This window comes from Anser cygnoides, chromosome 6, assembly GCF_040182565.1.
Source record: "Anser cygnoides isolate HZ-2024a breed goose chromosome 6, Taihu_goose_T2T_genome, whole genome shotgun sequence".
Classification (NCBI taxonomy): domain Eukaryota; kingdom Metazoa; phylum Chordata; class Aves; order Anseriformes; family Anatidae; genus Anser; species Anser cygnoides.
The window spans coordinates 18,085,957-18,108,262 of NC_089878.1; the positions used below are offsets into that span (position 1 = coordinate 18,085,957).

At 39.9% G+C, this 22,306-nt stretch overlaps 1 protein-coding gene across 1 annotated transcript in view; it reads left to right on the forward strand.

Moving 5' to 3' along the window:
• Positions 1-22,306, forward strand: part of LOC106029845 (titin) — a 244,523-nt gene that overhangs the window by 220,361 nt on the left and 1,856 nt on the right. Inside the window, exons 298-322 of the mRNA XM_066999168.1 lie at positions 80-1,846; positions 1,946-2,242; positions 3,045-3,332; positions 3,425-3,724; positions 3,812-5,878; positions 5,970-6,272; positions 6,354-6,659; positions 6,755-7,045; positions 7,171-7,470; positions 7,580-7,885; positions 8,023-8,328; positions 8,428-8,709; positions 9,005-9,598; positions 9,693-9,980; positions 10,100-10,399; positions 10,832-11,134; positions 11,447-11,749; positions 11,861-12,445; positions 12,591-12,896; positions 12,994-13,293; positions 13,570-14,145; positions 14,235-14,540; positions 14,631-15,224; positions 15,347-21,297; positions 21,383-21,536. Coding sequence (XP_066855269.1) covers positions 80-1,846; positions 1,946-2,242; positions 3,045-3,332; positions 3,425-3,724; positions 3,812-5,878; positions 5,970-6,272; positions 6,354-6,659; positions 6,755-7,045; positions 7,171-7,470; positions 7,580-7,885; positions 8,023-8,328; positions 8,428-8,709; positions 9,005-9,598; positions 9,693-9,980; positions 10,100-10,399; positions 10,832-11,134; positions 11,447-11,749; positions 11,861-12,445; positions 12,591-12,896; positions 12,994-13,293; positions 13,570-14,145; positions 14,235-14,540; positions 14,631-15,224; positions 15,347-21,297; positions 21,383-21,536 — 17,373 coding nt within the window. The remainder of the gene's footprint in view (positions 1-79; positions 1,847-1,945; positions 2,243-3,044; positions 3,333-3,424; positions 3,725-3,811; positions 5,879-5,969; positions 6,273-6,353; positions 6,660-6,754; positions 7,046-7,170; positions 7,471-7,579; positions 7,886-8,022; positions 8,329-8,427; positions 8,710-9,004; positions 9,599-9,692; positions 9,981-10,099; positions 10,400-10,831; positions 11,135-11,446; positions 11,750-11,860; positions 12,446-12,590; positions 12,897-12,993; positions 13,294-13,569; positions 14,146-14,234; positions 14,541-14,630; positions 15,225-15,346; positions 21,298-21,382; positions 21,537-22,306) is intronic.

A 22,306-nucleotide genomic window follows, 5' to 3' on the forward strand; every position in this document is an offset into this window, starting at 1 on the left:
TTCCCGTGTTTTGATTTTTCAAAGCACTTTTTATTTTACATTCCAAATATGCATTATTCATTTTTATTTATTTCCACAGTGGCACCAGAAATCGATCTGGATGTTGCCCTCCGGACCTCTATTGTTGCTAAAGCAGGTGAAGATGTGCAAATAACAATTCCATTCAAAGGAAGACCTCCTCCAACTGTCACATGGAGAAAGGGTGACAAGAATCTTGGGACTGATGAAAGATATATCATCCAGAATACAGAATCATCTACATTACTTACTATTCCTCAAGTTACCCGAAATGATACAGGAAAATATGTTCTTACAATTGAAAATGGAGTTGGAGAACCAAAATCATCATTTGTGAATGTAAAAGTACTTGACACGCCATCTGCCTGCCAGAAGCTACAGCTTAAGCATGTTTCTCGTGGAACAGTTACACTAGTATGGGAGCCACCTCTCATTAATGGTGGTTCTGAAATAACAAATTATGTTGTGGAAAAAAGAGATGCTACAAAGAGGGCCTGGTCAACTGTAACGACAAAGTGTTCTCATACCACTTTTAAGCTAACTAACCTGTCAGAAAAGACTGCATTCTTCTTCCGTGTTCTTGCTGAAAATGAAATTGGACTGGGTGAACCTTGTGAGACGTCTGAACCGGTGAAAGCTGCAGACATACCTGGACCTATAAAAGACCTAGCTATGAAAGATTCTACAAAGACATCTGTTAAACTGCAGTGGAGCAAACCTGACTATGATGGTGGTAGCATTATATCAGACTATGTTATTGAAAAGAAGCAGCAGGAAGAAAAAGAATGGACATATGCAGGCACAAGCAAGAGCTGTGAATTTGAAGTTGAAAAACTTAAAGAACTTTCTGTCATGGAATTCAGAGTTTTTGCAAAAAATGAAAAGGGCATGAGTGATAGTGTTATGGTTGGACCCATTACAGTGAAAGAACATACAATAACACCTGAAGCTGACCTTTCTGACATTCCTGGAGGTCAAATTGCTGTAAGAATTGGACATAACCTGCATATTGAATTGCCCTATAAAGGTAAACCTAAGCCATCAATGAGCTGGCTCAAGGACAACCTCCCTCTTAAAGAAACTGAACAGCTTCGTTTCAAGAAAACTGAAAACAAGATAAGCTTAAGTATCAAGAATGTGAAAAAGGAACATGGTGGCAAATATACTTTGATTCTTGATAATGTCATCTGCAGAAAAACATTTGCAATCACTGTCATCACTCTTGGTCCTCCATCTAAGCCAAAAGGACCTTTAAGACTAGATGAAATCAAAGCAGATAGTGTAGTTTTGTCATGGGAAGCTCCTGAAGATGACGGTGGAGGAGAAATTACTGGCTACAGTATTGAGAAAAGAGAAACTTCACAAATGAACTGGAAGCTGGTGTGCTCGAGTGCTGCTAGAACAATTTTCAAAGTACCAAACCTTGTTAAAGACACTGAATATCAGTTTAGAGTTCGTGCGGAAAACAGATACGGAGTAAGCCCACCTCTTGTCTCAGCAGACGTTGTGGCAAAGCATCAATTTAGACCACCAGGTGCCCCAGGCAAACCTGTTGTATACAATGTAACTGCTGATGGAATGACCATAGCTTGGGATGCTCCTGTTTATGATGGCGGCTCGGAGATTATTGGATACCATGTTGAAAAGAAGGAAAGAAACAGTATTTTGTGGCAGAAGGTTAATGTTGCATTAATATCTAACAGAGAATACAGAATTACTGGACTGCTTGAGGGCCTGGATTACCAGTTCCAAGTGTATGCAGAAAACACTGCTGGTCTAAGCCGAGCTAGTGAGCCGAGCAAGTTTACTTTGGCAGTTTCTCCAGTAGGTGAGTGAATGACCAGTCACACTTCACCTAAGAAAATTCTGGTGTTGTAGACTATGGTGAACAGTAATATAAATAAATATTTTTTATTTTTTTTTCCAGACCCACCTGGTACTCCTGATTACATTGATGTCACCAGGGAAACAGTCACTCTTAAATGGACCCCCCCACTGCGTGATGGAGGCAGTAAGATTGTGGCCTACAGTATTGAGAAGCGGCAAGGAAGTGAAGACCGTTGGCTCCGATGCAACTTTACTGATGTCAGTGAATGCCAATATACAGTTACAGGACTCAGTCCAGGTGACCGATATGAATTCAGAGTTCTTGCAAGAAATGCTGTTGGCACAATTAGCCCACCTTCACAGTCTTCAGGCTATATCATGACCAGAGATGAAAATGGTAAGATTTCTTAATATAATTGTATTTGGGTACTGAAGCCAACTAGAGCTTCCGGAAGATGGGAGGCCAAAGTGGGAGGAATACATGACTGCCCTTCCAGCCAACTCAGAATCATTTCTGTTTGAGTCCAAGGTGGGAGGAGCTAAATTATAACCTAAATCTGGTAGACATAGGTAATCAATTGCTGTATTAGAGTAAAGCAGTAATTTTTTATTCAATGTACTAATAGACTTCTTTTGTCTTATAAATAGAATTTTGCTGGGATTTATTTGAAAATGAAATATCGTCCTACAATATGTTTTTGATGTAGTTATGGTTTTGTTACTCTGTGGCAACTTTAACAGTTCTTATCATGTACTCTCAGACTTGGCAGCCATAGTTATTCTGGATGGCAGCCCTCTGGTTTTCCTTTCCAAAGTTACTGATGATTGTGACCTTCAGGAAGGTATTCAGAGTAATTTAAACCTGTCCAGGGAAATCAGTTTCCAGATACTTTTGCTGAAAGTCATGGCACTCTACATGTGTTGGATAAGAAGCAACAGAAAAGTTGGAAAGGAATAATAGACTGTAATAATCTGATGCACTGAGTAATTTAGAAATGAAAATTTGACTCAGCTTGACATGCTGTAACAACAAACATTAATTTATTTCACCTATGGTAATACATTGCACTGATTGCTAACAGGATAAATAAGTTTACAGTTCATAATTCTTATACAACAATCGTTTATAATTACTATAAAATAGTATCAGGAAAAATTACTTAGCTATATGAGAATTAATTTATGTTTTCCTTTTTTAGTTGCTCCAACAATTGAATTTGGCCCTGAGCACTTCGAAGGCCTTACTGTTAAAGCTGGAGAGAGCATTAGACTTAAAGCTTTAATCAAAGGACGTCCAGTACCTAAGGTGACATGGTTTAAAGATGGTAAGGAGATTGAAAAAACAATGAGTATAGAAATAACTACAGCTATTGGATATAGCACAATCTTCATTAGAGATGCGACCCGGGATCATCGTGGAGTGTACACAGTAGAAGCCAAAAATGCATCAGGCACTAAACGAGAAGATATTACATTCAGAATACAAGGTACTGCACCAAACACTTTCAGCCTGTATTTTTTTAATAGAATTTTAATCTAAGTGCCAGCAAATTTTAATTCTGAACCTTTAATTTTGCAGACACACCAGGAAAAGTTGGTGGACCAATACGATTCACAAACATTACTGGAGAAAAAGTGACATTATGGTGGGAGCCCCCAGCTAATGATGGTTGTGCTTCTATTTCCCACTACATAATTGAAAAACGTGAAACCAGCAGGATTGCTTGGGCTTTAGTTGAAGACAAGTGTGAAGCTTGCAGCTACACTGCACTTAAATTAATAAAGGGCAATGAGTACCAGTTCCGTGTCTCTGCAGTAAACAAATTTGGAGTTGGCAGACCACTGGAGTCTGATCCAGTTACAGCACAAATACCTTACAGTAAGTTTCCGTCTCATTCTGTAGAAGTAACTGTTGAGTTAACATTTTGTATTTCTAACGATGTTTTTCTTTTTATTTTTATTTTAGCTCTTCCTGATGCCCCAGGAACTCCAGAGCCCACGAATGTAACAGGAGACAGTATCACACTCACATGGGAAAGACCAAATTCAGATGGCGGAAGTGAGATAAATGAGTATATTCTAGAAAGGAGAGAAAAGAAGAGCATGCGCTGGGTTAAAGTATCCAGTAAGAGGCCCATTGCTGAGAACAGATACAGAGTAACTGGCCTTATTGAAGGCAACGAGTATGAATTTCGTGTCATGGCTGAAAATGCTGCAGGAGTTGGACCTCCAAGTGATGCTTCAAAGTTGATTAAATGTAGAGAACCCGTGAGCCCACCAAGTGCTCCTAATGTTGTAAAGGTGACAGATACATCAAAGACTAGTGTAAGCTTAGAGTGGACCAAGCCAGTTTTTGATGGAGGTATGGAAATAATTGGGTACATTATTGAGATGTGCAAAGCTGACCTAGAAGCATGGCAGAAAGTCAATGCAGAGACCGTTCTTGCTACTAAATATACTGTTGTTGATTTGGAGGCAGGAGAACACTATAAATTCAGAGTTAGTGCTGTCAATGGTGCTGGAAAAGGAGAAAGCTGTGAAGTTCCTGCTTCAGTCCAAACCGTGGACAGGCTTTCTGCACCTGAAATTGATATCGATGCAAACTTCAAGCAGACTCATATTGTACGAGCAGGTGCAAGCATTCGTCTGTTTATTGCCTTCTCTGGAAAACCTATTCCTACTGCTGTGTGGTCCAAAGCAGATGCAAATCTTAGCTTGCGTGCTGACATTCAAACAACTGATTCATTCAGCACATTGACTGTGGAGGAATGCAATAGAAATGATGCTGGCAAGTATGTCTTTACTGTGGAAAACAACAGTGGAAGTAAGTCAATTACATTCACTGTCAAAGTTTTGGACACTCCTGGTCCACCTGGTCCTATTACATTTAAGGATGTGACTCGAGGATCTATTACTTTAATGTGGGATGCTCCTGTTTTGGATGGAGGTTCACGTATCCATCACTACATTGTGGAAAAACGGGAAGCAAGCCGTCGTAGCTGGCAAGTGGTGAGTTCAAAATGCACTCGACAAATCTTTAAGGTCACTGATCTGGCAGAAGGTGTCCCATATTACTACCGAGTGTCAGCAGAAAATGAATATGGTGTAGGTGAACCCTGTGAACTGACGGAACCAATTATAGCCACTGAAGAACCTGCTCCACCTAAGAGACTAGATATTGTTGATACAACTAAATCTTCTGTAGTATTAGCTTGGCTTAAACCTGACCATGATGGTGGTAGTCGTGTTACTGGGTACCTTCTTGAAATGAAACAAAAAGGATCTGACTACTGGATTGAAGCTGGTCAAACAAAACAACTTACTTTCACTGTTGAAGGCCTGGTGGAGAACACTGAATATGAGTTCCGGGTCAAGGCAAAGAATGATGCTGGCTACAGTGAGCCAAGAGAAGCTTTCTCTTCTGTTATTATTAAGGAGCCACAGATTGAACCAACAGCAGATCTCAGTGAAATAAGCAGACAGCTCATAACATGCAAGGCTGGAGGCACCTTTACTATTGATATACCGATTAGTGGCCGCCCAGCTCCAAAAGTGACATGGAAACTTGAGGAGATGAGGCTGAAGGAAACTGAGAGAGTGACCATCAAGACAACAAAAGACAGAACAACACTTACTGTAAAGGACAGTATGAGAGGTGACTCTGGGAAATACTACCTCACACTTGAAAACACTGCTGGTGTGAAAACATTTACTGTCACAGTGGTAGTCATAGGAAGGCCAGGTCCAGTCACTGGCCCAATTGAAATATCGTCTGTCTCTGCTGAATCCTGTGTGCTGACCTGGAAAGAACCTGAAGATGATGGTGGCAGTGACATTACAAACTACATTGTAGAGAAACGTGAATCTGGAACAACAGCGTGGCAACTGGTAAATTCCAGTGTAAAACGTACACAGATCAAAGTTACTCATCTTACAAAATACCAGGAGTACAGTTTTAGAGTAAGCTCAGAAAACAGATTTGGTGTCAGCAAACCCCTTGAATCAAAAACTGTGGTAGCTGAGCATCCATTTGGTAAGTGAAACTTTTAAATCTGTTGTTTTCGTCGGACTACTGTAACTATTTGTAACAACTAACATTCTCCTCACCTCCCATTTGTGTTTAGTCCCACCAAGCCCACCCTCAAGGCCAGAAGTCTATTCTGTGTCTGCAACTGCCATGGCAATTCGCTGGGAGGAACCCTATCATGATGGTGGCAGCAGAGTCATTGGATACTGGGTTGAAAAGAAGGAGCGCAACACTATTCTTTGGGTGAAGGAAAACAAAGTGCCGTGCTGTGAATGCAACTACAAAGTCACAGGATTGGTGGAAGGCCTAGAATATCAATTCAGAACGTATGCTCTAAATGCTGCAGGTGTTAGCAAAGCTAGTGAAGCTTCCAGACCTGTAGTGGCTCAAAATCCAGTTGGTAAGTATTACTTTCAATAGTTGTTTTGTTAATTAAGTTAAAAGAGAATTACATTTCTCATTTTTTGTTTTATTTCTCCAGATCCACCAGGAAGACCGGAAGTAACAGATGTCACCAGATCTACCGTTTCCCTGAGCTGGTCAGCACCACTTTACGATGGTGGAAGTAAAATTATTGGATATATTATAGAGCGTAAACCATATAATGAATCTGGTGATGGACGCTGGCTGAAATGCAATTATACCATTGTCTCGGAAAACTTTTTTACTGTGACAGCTCTTAGTGAAGATGAAGCATATGAATTCCGTGTACTAGCAAAGAATGCTGCTGGTGTGATTAGCAAAGGATCTGAATCAACTGGTGCTGTCATTTGCAAAGATGAATACTGTAAGAAATACTCATTTGGAACAAATAAAATATAACATTCCATTTTTAATACTGTCATGTAATTTGTTTTTAATCTTTTTTTTTCTTTATGACAGCACCACCAAAGGCTGAACTCGATGCTAGATTGCACGGAGAAGTTGTGACCATTAGGGCTGGATCTGATCTTGTTCTCGATGCAGCTGTTGGTGGGAAACCAGAACCAAAAGTCTTCTGGTCCAAAGGCGACAGGGAACTGGACCTATGTGAAAAGATCTCTCTGCAATACACCAGCAAACGAGCCATTGCAATTATCAAGTTCTGTGACAGAAGCGATAGTGGAAAATATACTCTAACAGTTAAAAATGCCAGTGGGACAAAACAAATTTCTGTTCTTGTCAAAGTGCTTGGTATGTATTCCATGATTAATATTCTTATATAATATACTAAAAAAAAAAAAAAAAGGCATTATTTTAAATAAGTGAGAAGTTTTTCTTAGCTACTAATAACAATACCTATTTTCACCTCTACTCAGATTCACCAGGTCCATGCTCAGGCAAAATCACAGTTAGCAGAGTAACAGAAGAGAAATGTACTCTGGCATGGAATATTCCTGAGGAAGATGGAGGTGCACAAATCACTCACTACATCGTCGAAAGGCGTGAAACCAGCAGACTTCACTGGGTTATTGTTGAGGCTGAATGCCAGACGTTATCATGTGTGGTAACAAAACTTATTAAAAATAATGAGTACATCTTCCGTGTCAGAGCTGTCAACAAATATGGGCCAGGTGTTCCACTTGAAACAGAACCTGTCATTGCCAGGAATGCTTTCAGTGAGTGTTAATACCTTCCATCCTGTGTCAGAATGTGTGGAATGTTTCTCATAGATTAAAAAAAAATGGTAAAACTTTTTTTTTTCCCACATTTAAAAAAAAAAAACAGCTATCCCAACGCAGCCTGGTGCTCCTGAAGAAGTGAGTGTTGGCAAGGAACACGTCATTATTCAGTGGACAAAACCAGAATCAGATGGTGGCAGTGAGATTAAGGACTATCTTGTAGACAAACGTGAAAGGAAAAGTCTGCGCTGGACACGAGTGAACAGAGATTACACAATTTATGATACCAGACTGAAAGTCACTGGTCTTATGGAAGGCAGCCAGTACCAGTTCCGAGTCACTGCAGTGAATGCTGCTGGAAACAGTGAGCCTAGTGAAGCTTCACAATACATGTTATGCAAAGAGCCATCATGTAAGTTGCCACATTTAAAATATATTTTTATAAATATATTTAATATAAAATATATAAAAATATATTTTAACATAAAATATATAAACTGTGAAATGTTCCCTGCACCAATATGAAATACATTTTCTTCTTTTTCAAAGATACTCCTGCACCACCTTCAGCTCCAAGAGTTGTGGATACTACCATGCACAGCATAAGTTTAGCATGGTCAAAGCCCACATATGATGGTGGTGCTGACATCTTAGGCTATGTGCTTGAAATGAAAGAAGAAGGTACTGAACAGTGGTACCGACCACATACAACTCCCACTCTGAGGAATGCTGAGTTCACTGTAACTGGCCTTAAAACAAACCAGAAATACCAATTCAGAGTTGCTGCTACAAACGTGAATGGTATGAGTGAATTTAGTGAATCATCAGCAGAAATAGAACCTGTGGAAAGAATAGGTAATTTGAAAACTCATTGTGTATTTTAAGGAATAATTATGTTTTCCTTCAAAACTACTAAAAGATTAATTCATTCTGTTTCTTACACCCCTTCATCAGAAATACCTGAGCTTGAGCTTGCCGATGATCTGAAGAGAACAGTAACAGTGAGAGCTGGTGGTTCCCTGCGCCTAATGGTCTCTGTGTCTGGCAGACCTGCTCCTGTAATCACATGGAGCAAGCAGGGTGTTGACCTTGTAAGTCGAGCTATTATTGATACTACCGACAGTTACACTCTACTTATTGTGGATAAAGTTAATCGGTATGATGCTGGAAAATACGTCATTGAGGCTGAAAATCAATCAGGAAAAAAATCAGCGACTATTTCTGTAAAAGTGTATGGTAAGTACTGCTACAGTTATGTATGGGTATTACACCACTCATAGTGCATGTTGCTTGGGAGTAAGAAACTAAGTTATTTCCAAAGGAATTTTTTAGTTTAAATAACATAAGAATGTTTGGGAACTCAAAGAAATAATTCAACCCAGAGGAAAATAAGTAGTTTTTAAAAGCTGTGCTAGTTTATAAATCAAATCCAAATGTTGTTTTTCCTCTTTTTTTATTCAGAACTGAATCATTGACCAGAAGAGGAAGGGATCTGGAAGAAAAAAATAATTTGTTGTTGTTGTTGTTTTAGATACACCTGGTCCACCAGCTGCAGTGAGAATTAAGGAAGTATCAAAAGATTCTGTGACACTTACTTGGGATATTCCAACCATTGATGGTGGAGCCCCAGTCAGCAATTATATAATTGAGAAACGTGAAGCTTCCATGAGAGCTTACAAGACTGTCACTACCAAATGCAGCAAGACATTTTATAGAGTTACTGGACTTCTAGAAGGAGCTTTGTATTATTTCAGAGTACTGCCAGAAAATATTTATGGCATTGGTGAAGCTTGTGAGACATCTGACGCAATGCTAGTATCTGATGTACCTATGGTACCACAAAAACTTGAAGTGATTGATACCACTAAGTCAACTGTCACTCTTGCATGGGAGAAACCACCACATGATGGTGGAAGCAGACTGACTGGCTATGTTATTGAGGCCAGCAAAGCTGGAACAGAAAGATGGTTGAAGGTAGTGACAGTGAAGCCTACTATTTATGAACATACAATTATCTCTCTCAATGAAGGTGAGCAGTACTTGTTCAGGGTCAGAGCACAGAATCAGAAGGGTGTGTCAGAACCACGAGAGATTGTCACAGCAGTGACAGTACAGGACCAAAAAGGTAGGTATCTACTGTTAAAAATAACAGCTGACACCAAATGAACGTGTTATTTATAAAATGGTTACCAAAAATATTAATGTTTTTCTTTTCTTAGTTCTGCCAACAATTGACCTTGCTGGAATACCTCAGAAAACAATTCATGTACCTGCTGGCAAGCCCATTGAGTTAGCTATTCCAATTGAAGGACGGCCACCTCCAGCTGCATCTTGGTTCTTGGCTGGTTCTAAACTAAAAGAATCAGAACGCATCAAAATGGAGACCGTTGCCAAAATGGCTAAATTAACTGTGCGTGAGACCACCATACATGACACTGGCGAGTATACACTTGAACTGAAGAACACAACTGGAACAGTTACTGATACAATAAAAGTTATAATCCTTGGTAAGAACCTATGCAAGTAATTGTCCACGATCTTTAACTGTCTGAACTTTGTCACCAGTGATATGATTCCTTTTCTCAACATTATTTTTTGGCCTTTAAATTTATTTATTTTTTCATAGACAAACCTGGACCACCTGTTGGACCTATCCGAATTGATGAAATTGATTCAAATTATGTTACCATCTCCTGGGAGCCACCTGAGCTGGATGGTGGAGCTACACTTAGTGGCTATGTGGTAGAACAGCGTGATGCTCACCGTCCTGGATGGCTTCCAGTCTCGGAGTCAGTAACCAGGACAACATACAAGTTTACCAGGCTTGTTGAAGGTGCAGAATATGTATTCCGTGTGGCTGCTACAAACCGCTTTGGAATTGGATCTTATCTGCAGTCTGAAATTATAGAATGCAAGAGTAGAATTCGTAAGTCTACCTTTAAAAATATAAAAAAATACATGTACATGGGCTTATGTAGCCACACAAAAATACAATTTTCTAGATGTAACTACCTCTTTTGTTCAAATAATATACATTATCATGCACAGTAGTCTTGTTATACTTCCAGGGAACAATGCCATCCACAAACCTGTGCAGGTATTATAGATGCACTGCACAGAACCTGGACAGTAAAATTGGATTTTATGCTCAGGTCTACAGTTGACCTTGAAAAATTGCTTTACCCCATTATAAAAGCAGGATTATTTCACTGATCTAGTTTCTAAACTACTTTGATATCTGCTGATAAAAAGAATTTGATAGGACATTGATGTTACCTTGTCCTATATAGTATGTTGCATATTTCTGTGTAGAACCATCTGGTGCTTTCTTCACTAATTCTGTGTTTTCTTTTTACAGGTATTCCTGGCCCTCCTGGCACTCCAGAAGTGTTTGATGTCTCTCGAGATGGCATGACATTAACTTGGTATCCTCCAGAAGATGATGGTGATTCACAGATTACTGGTTATATTGTGGAACGCAAAGAAGTTAGAGCAGATAGATGGATCCGTGTAAATAAAGTTCCAGTTACTATGACTCGTTACCGTTCCACTGGGTTGGTTGAAGGATTAGAATATGAACACCGGATTACAGCAATCAATGCCAGAGGTGCTGGGAAACCCAGCCGTCCTTCCAAGACTGCCATTGCAAGAGATCCAATTGGTAAGTAATTTCCTATATAGATTAAGCACATGATAGCAGAATGGAAATGATCCTACTAGAAGTCACTCTTTTTTGTAATTTGGAAATTTATCTGGCTATGAAAATGAATGTCAGGGGAGATTCTGACTGGAGGAAACCAAGGAAAACATTAGTGAAAATCTTTCATTCCAAGTTGCCCTATATAAATCCTATTATGACTTAATACAGATCATATGCTAGAAGTTAGCATTTGTTATGTCTTTTAAATGTTCATAAAAAAGTTCCCACTGAGCCTCCCCCTTCCCCACCCCCCCATCTGGTCTTCTCTTCCAGCTCCTCCCGGTAAACCTCAGAATCCAAGAGTCACTGATACTACAAGAACATCTGTCTCCCTGGCTTGGAGTCCACCAGAAGATGAAGGTGGTTCTAAAGTTACTGGCTACTTAATTGAGATGCAGAAGGTTGATCAATTTGAATGGACCAAATGCAATACTACTCCAACCAAGATTCGTGAATATACCTTGACACATCTCCCTCAAGGTGCAGAGTACAGATTCCGTGTGCTAGCCTGTAATGCTGGTGGGCCAGGAGAACCTGCTGAAGTGCCAGGAACAGTCAAAATAACAGAAATGCTTGGTAAGACACTTGTCTTAACTCCCATTGAAAGCTGTCCTAAAGACCTATTTGCCTAAAGGTGGCATATTGTCTGTAAAACAGACATAGCATGACATGTTAATTTTCTTTCAGAATATCCTGACTATGAACTTGATGAAAAATACCAGGAAGGTCTCATGGTGAGACAAGGTGGAGTTATCAGGCTTACAATACCCATTAAGGGTAAGCCCATCCCAATATGCAAATGGACGAAAGAAGGACATGACATCAGCAAGAGGGCCATGATTGCAACTTCTGACACTCACACAGAACTTGTGATCAAAGATGCAGAAAGAGAAGATTCCGGCACCTATGATCTGGCACTTGAAAATAAGTGTGGCAAAAAAGCTGTGTATATTAAAGTCAGAGTGATTGGCATACCAAATCCACCAGAAGGGCCACTTGAGTATGATGATATACAAGCTCGTTCTGTCAGAGTAAGCTGGAGACCTCCTACAGATGATGGTGGTGCAGATATACTAGGTTATATTGTTGAGAGACGAGAAGTACCAAAGACTGCCTGGTACACTGTTGACTCTAGAGTAAAAGGGACATCATTAGTAGTGAAAGGGCTGAAAGAAAATGTGGAGTATCACTTCCGTGTTTCTGCAGAAAACCATTTTGGTATTAGCAAATCTCTCAAATCTGAAGAACCAGCCATACCAAAGACACCTCTAAGTAAGTCCCCATTTTATATTTTTTAAATATTTTTTTACTACTGTTTACTTACTACAGTATGGTTCTAAAAGTGCCATAGACTATGCAATTTTTTTAATGCTGTCATTATTATTTCTATTACTTATGTTGTTATCGTTATTAACAGATCCTCCAGAGCCTCCAAACAACCCACCTGAAGTACTTGATGTCACAAAGAGTTCTGTTAACTTGTCCTGGTCCAGACCTAAAGATGACGGTGGTTCTCGTGTAACCGGCTACTACATTGAACGTAAAGAGACATCTACAGAAAAATGGGTCCGGCATAACAAAACACAGATCACCACTACAATGTACACGGTCACAGGACTTGTTCCAGATGCAGAATATCAGTTCCGTGTCATTGCTCAAAATGATATTGGTGAAAGTGAAGCAAGTCCTGCTTCTGAACCAGTAGTTTGCAAGGATCCTTTTGGTAAGAAAATGTTTGCATTAACAATTAATTGCTTGTGTACAGCAATTTAGTGACATTCAAAGAGGAATTTAACTTCTGTATATTCTGCAATTTTCAGACAAACCAAGCCAACCTGGAGAAATTGAGATCACTTCTGTATTTAAAGACAGCATTACATTAGAATGGGAACGACCTGAAAGTGATGGTGGCAAAGAAATCCTTGGCTATTGGGTTGAGTATCGACAGTCCGGAGAAAGCACCTGGAAAAAATGCAATAAAGAACGGATCAAGGACAGACAGTTTACAGTAGGAGGTTTACTAGAGGCCACAGAATATGAATTCCGTGTTTTTGCAGAAAACCAGACTGGACTCAGTAGACCTCGAAGGACTGCTATGGCCGTGAAAACTAAACTAACATGTAAGAAAAAAAAAAAAAAAGTAATATTTACTGTGATATTGCCATGATCTTGTGTTTCATAAACCATGGTGCTGCACTTAATATGCTGTTTGCTTTACATGTTAATTGCCAACATGACTGTCTTAAAGCACAGCCCAGTCATTCAAATATAAGAGGCACAATTTTAAATAAAGGTTAAATTCCAGCACCATAGTAATAGAGGAACATTTAATCTTCATTATTTTTTAAATGAGGAACATTTCATCTTCATTATTTTTTTAATTTTCTTTCTTCTAGCTGGAGAAGCACCTGCCATAAGAAAAGAAATGCAGGATGTTACAACTAAACTGGGTGAAGCAGCTCAACTGACATGCCAGATTGTTGGGAGACCTCTTCCTGATATTAAATGGTATCGCTTTGGCAAAGAGCTGCTGCAAAGCCGAAAATATAAAATGTCATCTGATGGACGCAACCATACGCTAACAGTAATAACAGACGAACAAGAGGATGAAGGTCTCTACACTTGTATGGCTACCAATGATGTCGGAGAAATTGAAACTAGTGGCAAGCTATTATTGCAGGCTCCTCCTCAGTTCCACCCAGGCTTTCCATTGAAGGAGAAATACTATGCGGGTGCAGGTGGCACCCTCCGCCTTCACGTTGTGTATATTGGCCGACCAGTACCAGCAATAACTTGGTTCCATGGCAACAAACCTCTGAGAGGATCAGAAACAGTTACTATTGAGAACACAGAACATTATACTCATCTTGCTATTAAGAATGTTCAACACAAGACTCATGCTGGGAAGTACAAAGTGCAACTCAGTAACACATTTGGAACAGTTGACACCGTACTTAATGTGGAAATACAAGGTAATTTTATGTTCAGTATTTTTGTGGAATATTTTATGAAATATTAACTGGCAAAAGAACTAAAAATATGCTGCTTTTTTCTTTTACAGATAAGCCAGATAAACCAATAGGACCAATCATTATAGAGTCTATACTGAAGAACTCTGTGGTGATTAGCTGGAAACCACCAGAGGATGATGGAGGTGCTATGATAACAAACTACATCATAGAGAAACGTGAAGCCAAGGAAGGAACTGAATGGCAACTTGTTTCTTCAAGCATTTCAGGCACAACCTGTAGAATTGTTAACCTAACTGAAAATGCAGGCTATTATTTCCGTGTTTCTGCTCAGAATACATATGGCATTAGTGAAGCACTGGAGGTCTCATCAGTTGTTGTTATGAAGCCTCCATTTGGTAAGTGAACACGAAAATATCCAGTTGTGTATGTCCCTATAATTACTAAGGCAAGCTCACTTAATCTTTGAATTATTTTATTCTTTATAGAAAAACCAGGACAACCTGGTCAGCCAGTAGCAAGTGCTGTCACAAAGGATTCTTGTGTTGTCTCATGGAAGCCACCTGCAAGTGATGGAGGGGCAAAGATTAGAACTTACTATCTCGAGAAGCGTGAGAAAAAACAAAACAAGTGGATTTCCGTCACAACAGACGAAATTCGTGAAACTGTCTATTCTGTGAAAGATCTTATTGAAGGTCTTGAGTATGAGTTCCGTGTAAAATGTGAAAATCTAGGTGGTGAAAGCGAGTGGAGTGAGGTATCACAACCAGTCATTCCAAAATCTGATGTACCGATTCAAGCACCACATTTCAAAGAAGAACTAAGAAATCTGAATGTGAAATTTCAAGCTAATGCCACCTTTGTCTGCAAAGTCACTGGTCATCCTAAACCAATTGTCAAGTGGTACAGGCAGGGCAAGGAAATCATGCCAGATGGTGAAAAGATCAAAATACAGGAATTCAAGGGTGGATATCATCAGCTGGTCATAACAAATGTAACGGATGATGATGCCACAGTATATCAAGTTAGAGCTACCAACCAAGGAGGATCTGTGTCTGGCACTGCCTCTTTAGATGTTGAAGGTAATGAAGGATCTTGATTCCCAAGATAAATTATTTTTTAAGTTTTGAATATTTAAATTATTGGTGCTCTTTTCAGGTGTTTTTGCTCAAGTGTTGTTTTTTCCTTCCTCTTTCCTTTCCAGTTCCTGCAAAGATTCACTTGCCCAAGAACCTGGAAGGCATGGGAGCTGTTCATGCCCTCCGAGGAGAAGTAGTGAGCATCAAGATTCCGTTCAGTGGCAAGCCACACCCCGTGATCACATGGCAGAAGGGACAAGATCTCATTGACACTAATGGACATTACCAAGTCATTGTTACACGATCATTCACATCTCTTGTTTTCCCAAACGGTGTTGACAGAAAAGATGCAGGGTTTTACATTGTTTGTGCCAAAAACAGATTTGGAATTGATCAAAAAACAGTTGAATTAGATGTGGCTGATGTGCCTGACCCACCAAGAGGTCTAAAGGTAACTGACATTTCAAGGGATTCAGTTAACTTAACCTGGAATGAACCAGCTACAGATGGAGGAAGCAGAATCATAAACTACATTATTGAGAAACGTGCTACAACAGCAGAGAGATGGATTCGTGTTGCACAAGCTCGTGATACACGATACACAGTGGTGAACCTGTTTGGCAAGACCACTTACCAGTTCCGTGTAATTGCAGAAAACAAGTTTGGCCAAAGCCAGCCCTCTGAACCTACTGAACCAATTATAACAAAGGAAGATAAGACCAGAATAATGAACTATGATGAAGAAGTTGATGAGACCAGAGAAGTCACCACAGTTAAAGCGGCTCACTATTCTACAAAGGAACTCTATGACAAGTACATGATTGCAGAAGAGCTTGGACGTGGGCAGTTTGGCATTTCACACCGCTGTGTTGAGGCAGTTTCAAAAAAGACTTACCTGGCTAAGTTTGTCAAAGTAAAAGGTGCTGACCAAGTTTTGGTAAAGAAGGAAATTTCCATTCTAAACATTGCTAGGCACCGAAATATCCTATATCTTCATGAATCATTTGAGAGCCTGGAGGAATTGGTTATGATCTTTGAATTTATTTCTGGAGTTGACATCTTTGAAAGAATCAGCACTGCTTCATTTGAACTGAATGAAAGAGAAATAGTGAGTTATATACGGCAGGTCTGTGATGCACTAGAATTTTTACATCGCCACAGCATTGGACATTTTGATATCAGACCAGACAATATTATTTACTTCACAAGAAGAAGCTCAGTAGTTAAAATTGTTGAATTTGGTCAAGCCAGACAATTGAAGCCTGGAGACAGCTTTAGACTTCAGTTCACTTCTCCTGAATATTATGCACCTGAAGTGCATCATCATGATTTGGTCAGCACAGCGACTGACATGTGGTCAGTTGGTGCTCTAACATATATACTTCTCAGTGGCATTAATCCTTTCATTGCTGAAACAAACCAACAGGTTATTGAAAATATTCTAAATGCTGAATACAGCTTTGATGATGAAGCATTCAAAGATATAAGCATTGAGGCCATGGACTTCATTGATCGCCTACTAGTAAAGGAAAGAAAAGCTCGGATGACAGCTGCTGAAGCACTTAACCACGTGTGGCTAAAACAGCAAATAGAAAAGACCAGCACTAAAGCCATCAAGACCTTAAGACACCGGCGTTACTACCAAACTCTAGTAAAGAAGGAGTGGAACACAGTTGTGTCAGTAGCCCGCATTTCCTGTGGAGGTGCAATTAGATCTCAGAAAGGTGTAACAGTGGCTAAAGTTAAAGTTGCGCCAATAGACATTGGTCCTATTGCTGGGCAGATAAACCATACTGTTACAGAAGAAGGAGGGCATGCCAAATATGTATGTAGGATTGAAAACTATGATCAGTCCACACAAGTCACCTGGTACTTTGGTATGAGGCAATTAGAAAGCAATGAGAAATATGAAATCAAATATGAAGAAGGTGTGGCAACCATGTATGTCAAAGATGTGTCTAAATCAGATGACGGGACCTACAGATGCAAGGTTGTAAATGACTATGGTGAAGACAGCTCTTATGCAGAACTTTTTGTTAAAGGTGTGAGAGAAATTTCTGAGCACTACAGATGTAGAACTATTAGGAAAGTGAAACGCCGGGTTGATACAATGAGACTACTAGAGCGTCCACCAGAATTTACTCTGCCTTTGTATAATCGCACCGCATACATTGGAGAAAATGTCAGGTTTGGTGTAACTATAACAGTCCACCCAGAACCTCGTGTAACATGGTTCAAATCAGGCCAGAAAATCAAACCTGGTGATGATGATAAGAAGTATACTTTTGAATCAGACAAGGGTCTTTACCAACTTGTCATCAATAAAGTCACTGAAGAGGATGATGCTGAATATAGTATTGTGGCACGCAATAAATATGGGGAAGACAGCTGCAAAGCTAAGCTGACTGTGATTCCACATCCACCTCCAGCAGACGCTACACTAAGGCCGATGTTTAAAAGACTGCTGGCAAATGCTGAATGTCAAGAAGGCCAAAATGTCAGTTTTGAGATCAGGGTATCTGGTGTACCAAAACCAACACTGACATGGGAGAAAGATGGTCAACCTCTGTCCTTTGGCCCTAACTTTGATATAATTCATGAAGGTTTAGATTACTATGCTTTACATATCAGAGATACTTTACCAGAAGACAGCGGTTATTACAGAGTTACTGCTACAAACAGTGCTGGATCTACAAGCTGTCAGGCTTATCTAAAAGTTGAACGCTTGAAATATGTCAAACGTGAGTACAAGACTGAAGAAGAGCGGGAGAAGCATGTACAGAGGCAAATTGACAAAACCTTAAGAATGGCAGAAATCCTTTCTGGGGTTGAACCTGTTCCATTGACACAAACGGCACAAGAGGCTCTCAGAGAAGCTGCTATCTTATACAAACCAGCTGTCAGCACTAAGACTGTCAAAGGTGAATATGAAATTAAGAAAGAAGAGAAGAAGGAAGAAAGAAGACTTCGTATGCCATACGAGGTCCCAGAGCCTCGCAAACATGTGCGCACTACTATTGAAGAAGATCAGAACATAAAACACTTTGTGCCTCTGTCAGATATGAAGTGGTACAAGAGGCTGAGAGACCAGTATGAAATGCCAGGAAAACTTGAGAGAACTGTTCAGAAACGCCAGAAACGCATACGTCTTTCCAGGTGGGAGCAGTTCTACGTGATGCCACTGCCACGCATTTCTGATCAGTATAAACCTAAGTGGCGCATACCAAAGCTAACACAAGATGATCTTGAAACTGTGAGACCAGCACGTAGGCGTACCCCATCTCCAGATTATGAATTTTACTATAGACCAAGGAGGCGATCACTTGGTGACTTGTCTGATGAGGAATTACTCCTGCCTATTGATGACTATTTAGCCATGAAGAGAACTGAAGAGGAAAGACTGCGCCTTGAAGAAGAGCTTGAGTTAGGCTTTTCTGCTTCCCCACCAAGTAGGAGCCCCCCACGCTTTGAATTGTCTGCACTTCGGTATTCTACTGCGGGAGCACAGGTCAGTTCAGAGGAAGAAAGAAAAAGAGAGATGAGGTATTCAAGCTACCACATTCCAATTAAAGCTGAAACCAGTGCAAGCTATGCAGAGCTTCGTCAGCGGCATGACAGGGCTGCCTACAGACCACCAAAACAAAAACAAAGAATAATGGATGAAAGAGAGGATGAAGAATTGCTCCGTCCAGTTGGCACTGCTCAACGGCTCTCTGAGTACAAGAGTGAGCTGGAATATATGGCAGAAGAGGAAAAGAGTAGACTTAGGAGAAGGAGGGAAAGAGAAATAACTGAGATCACATCAGAAGAAGAAGAAGAAATAGAAATGGTGCAACATGTTCACAGGGAATTTTCACCTCCCTCTAGATTACTAAGAAGAAGAAGATCTCTCTCTCCAACTTACATTGAGTTGATGCGCCCTGTATCTGAATTAATTAGACCCCGCTCACGGCCTCCTGAAGAAAGTGAGAGAAGATCCCCAACACCAGAGAGAACTCGACCTCGCTCACCTAGCCCAGTTTCTAGTGAAAGATCACTCTCTCGGTTTGAGAGGATGGCAAGATTTGATATATTTTCTCGATATGAGTCCATGAAATCTGCTTTGAAAACTCAGAAAACTATGGAAAGGAAATATGAAGTTCTAACTCAACAGCCTTTCACACTTGACCATGCTCCCCGCATCACCCTGAGAATGCGCTCACATCGGGTGCCGTGTGGCCATAATACCCGGTTCATTCTGAATGTCCAGTCAAAACCAACTGCTGAAGTGAAGTGGTACCACAATGGTATCGAGCTGCAAGAGAGCAGCAAGATACATTTCACTAATACCAGTGGGGTATTAACTCTGGAGATTCTTGACTGCCATATTGACGATAGTGGAACATACCGGGCTGTATGCACAAACTACAAAGGAGAATGTTCTGATTATGCAACATTAGATGTTACTGGAGGAGACTACACTACATACTCTTCCCAGCGGAGAGATGAAGAAGTACCAAGATCAATTTTACCTGACCTGACAAAAACAGAGGCATATGCAGTCTCCTCATTCAAGAAAGCATCTGCTACAGAAGCAAGTTCTTCAGTAAGAGAGGTCAAATCAGAGATATCAGCAACAAGAGAATCACTTTTATCATATGAACACTATGCTTCTTCTGAAGAAAAAATCACTGCAGCAGAAGAAAAATCATTGGAAGAAAGGACTGTACATAAAGCATTTAAAAGCACTCTGCCAGCAACAATCCTTACAAAACCACGATCGATCACAGTTTCTGAAGGGGAGACTGCAAGATTTTCCTGTGATGTTGATGGTGAACCAGCACCAACAATAACATGGTTCCGTGCAGGTCAACCTATTGTTTCTTCAAGGCGCTTCCAAGTAACACGCACACAGTACAAGTCTACTTTTGAGATTTCCTTGGTCCAGATGTCAGATGAAGGGAGTTATACTGTTGTGGTGGAAAACTCAGAAGGAAGACAGGAAGCACACTTTACTTTGACCGTTCAAAGAGCAAAAGTTCCTGAAAAAACAATTACATCACCTCCAAGAATCAAATCTCCTGAGCCCCGTGTAAAGTCTCCAGAACCAGTTAAGTCTCCAAAACGAGTGAAATCTCCTGAAACCATCAGTAGCCCCCCAAAAGCAAAGTCACCGCCTGCAGACAAAACAGTACCAACAGAGAAAGTACAATTACCAACTGCTTCTCCTCCAAAGATAAAACAGCAGCTGAAAGCAGAAACTCTTGGAGATAAGGTAAAGTTATCCTGTGCAGTTGAAAGCAGTGTTTTAAGTGTCAGAGAAGTGGCTTGGTATAAGGATGGCAAAAAACTGAAAGAAGACCATCATTTCAAGTTTCATTACGCAGCAGATGGCACCTATGAGCTCAAAATTCATGACCTCATGGAATCTGATAAAGGAGAATACACCTGTGAAATTACTGGGGAAGGAGGCATTTCAAAAACTAACTTCCAGTTTACTGGACAAGTATTTAAAAATATCCATTCCCAGATAAGAGGGGTATCATCTGAAACTCGTAAATCAGTTCAGAAAGAAGATGAAGTACTTACAGTTTCTACCCAGAAGAAATCATCAGTGGCAACTGAAGGAAAAGCAGCAGTTCAAGAAGTCATTAAAAAGTCAATTGTTACTGAAGATGTCAAACAATTGAAAGCAGAAGTTAGAGCTTCTTCAACTCAAATGACAGTGTCTGAAGGACAAAAAGTGACTTTGAAAGCCAGCATTCCTGGTGCCTCTGAAGTAAAATGGGTGCTGAATGGAATGGAGCTAAGAAATTCAGATGATTACAGATACGGTGTTTCTGGAAGTGATCACACACTAACTATCAAGAAGGCTAGCAATAAAGATGAAGGTATACTCACCTGTGAAGGTAAAACTGACGAGGGCATTATTAAATGCCAGTATGTTCTTACCTTTTCTAAAGAGCGCTCAAATGAACCAGCATTTATCATGCAACCTAAGTCTCAAAATGTCAATGAAGGACAAGATGTATTGTTCACCTGTGAAGTTTCTGGGGATCCTTCTCCTGAAATTGAGTGGTTTAAGAATAATCAACCTGTAAGTATTTGCTTCAGGTATTTACTTGAAAATTTAGATTTCTTCATAAATCTGATCTTAATGAAACATTTTTTTCCCTCCTCAGATTGCTGTTTCATCACACATCAGAGTAACTCGCTCTAAAAATATATATTCTCTTCAGATTCAAAATGCTGCAGTAAGTGACACTGGAAAATACACAGTCAAAGCTAAAAATTACCATGGGCAGTGCTCTGCTACAGCATCTTTGACTGTACTCCGTAAGTTTGTTCTCTGGGTCTTGTGTTCAGACTAATCAGGACTTTTTGCTGTGGTGCATCTACTAAAACGATTTTTGATAAATAAAACTCCGGTAAAGTTGATACAGGTAGTTTAACAAGTTTCTATTTATTTTATATATTTATATATCTGCAAAACTAAAACAGCATTAGAAATCTTCCCACAGAGGAGCACACAGATGCTCCGTTACATCCATAGATGAGTGTTAACAGAAAGCTGTGAACATTCCTTCTAGGATGACCCTAAGACCTTGGTCTGGCAAGTACTCTTTTCTCAATTGCTAACCAGAATCTGTTTTGATAAAGTAATTCTGCATTTAAAAACTGTTAGGGTAACTTATCCATAACTAAACCAGGTTTAGGATTTTACTGGCTGTACAAGGACATCTCCGTTCCTAGCACCAACAGGTTACTATAGTTTGCTTGGATGAATGTGTTTGTGCTTAAAGGAAAGCTGCAGTGACCGATCTCTTCTGCTTTCTTTGATAGTTACAGAACAGTGCAGTGAAGTATAGAACTCACAATACCATACCTGTAAGAACTTGAAAATGTTTCACAACTTCTACAAATATGAACTGAACACACAATTTCTCAATGTCAAATTCTAATAATAGCTTTAATAGGAAATGCTGTGTGATGACCTATTTCTTCTTAAGTATGTTTTTCCTTCAAGCTCATACATACTAGTAACAGTTCTGCTTCCTACTTGTTTCATTTACAAATTAGTGTTTGTAACTTGGACATCTTGAATC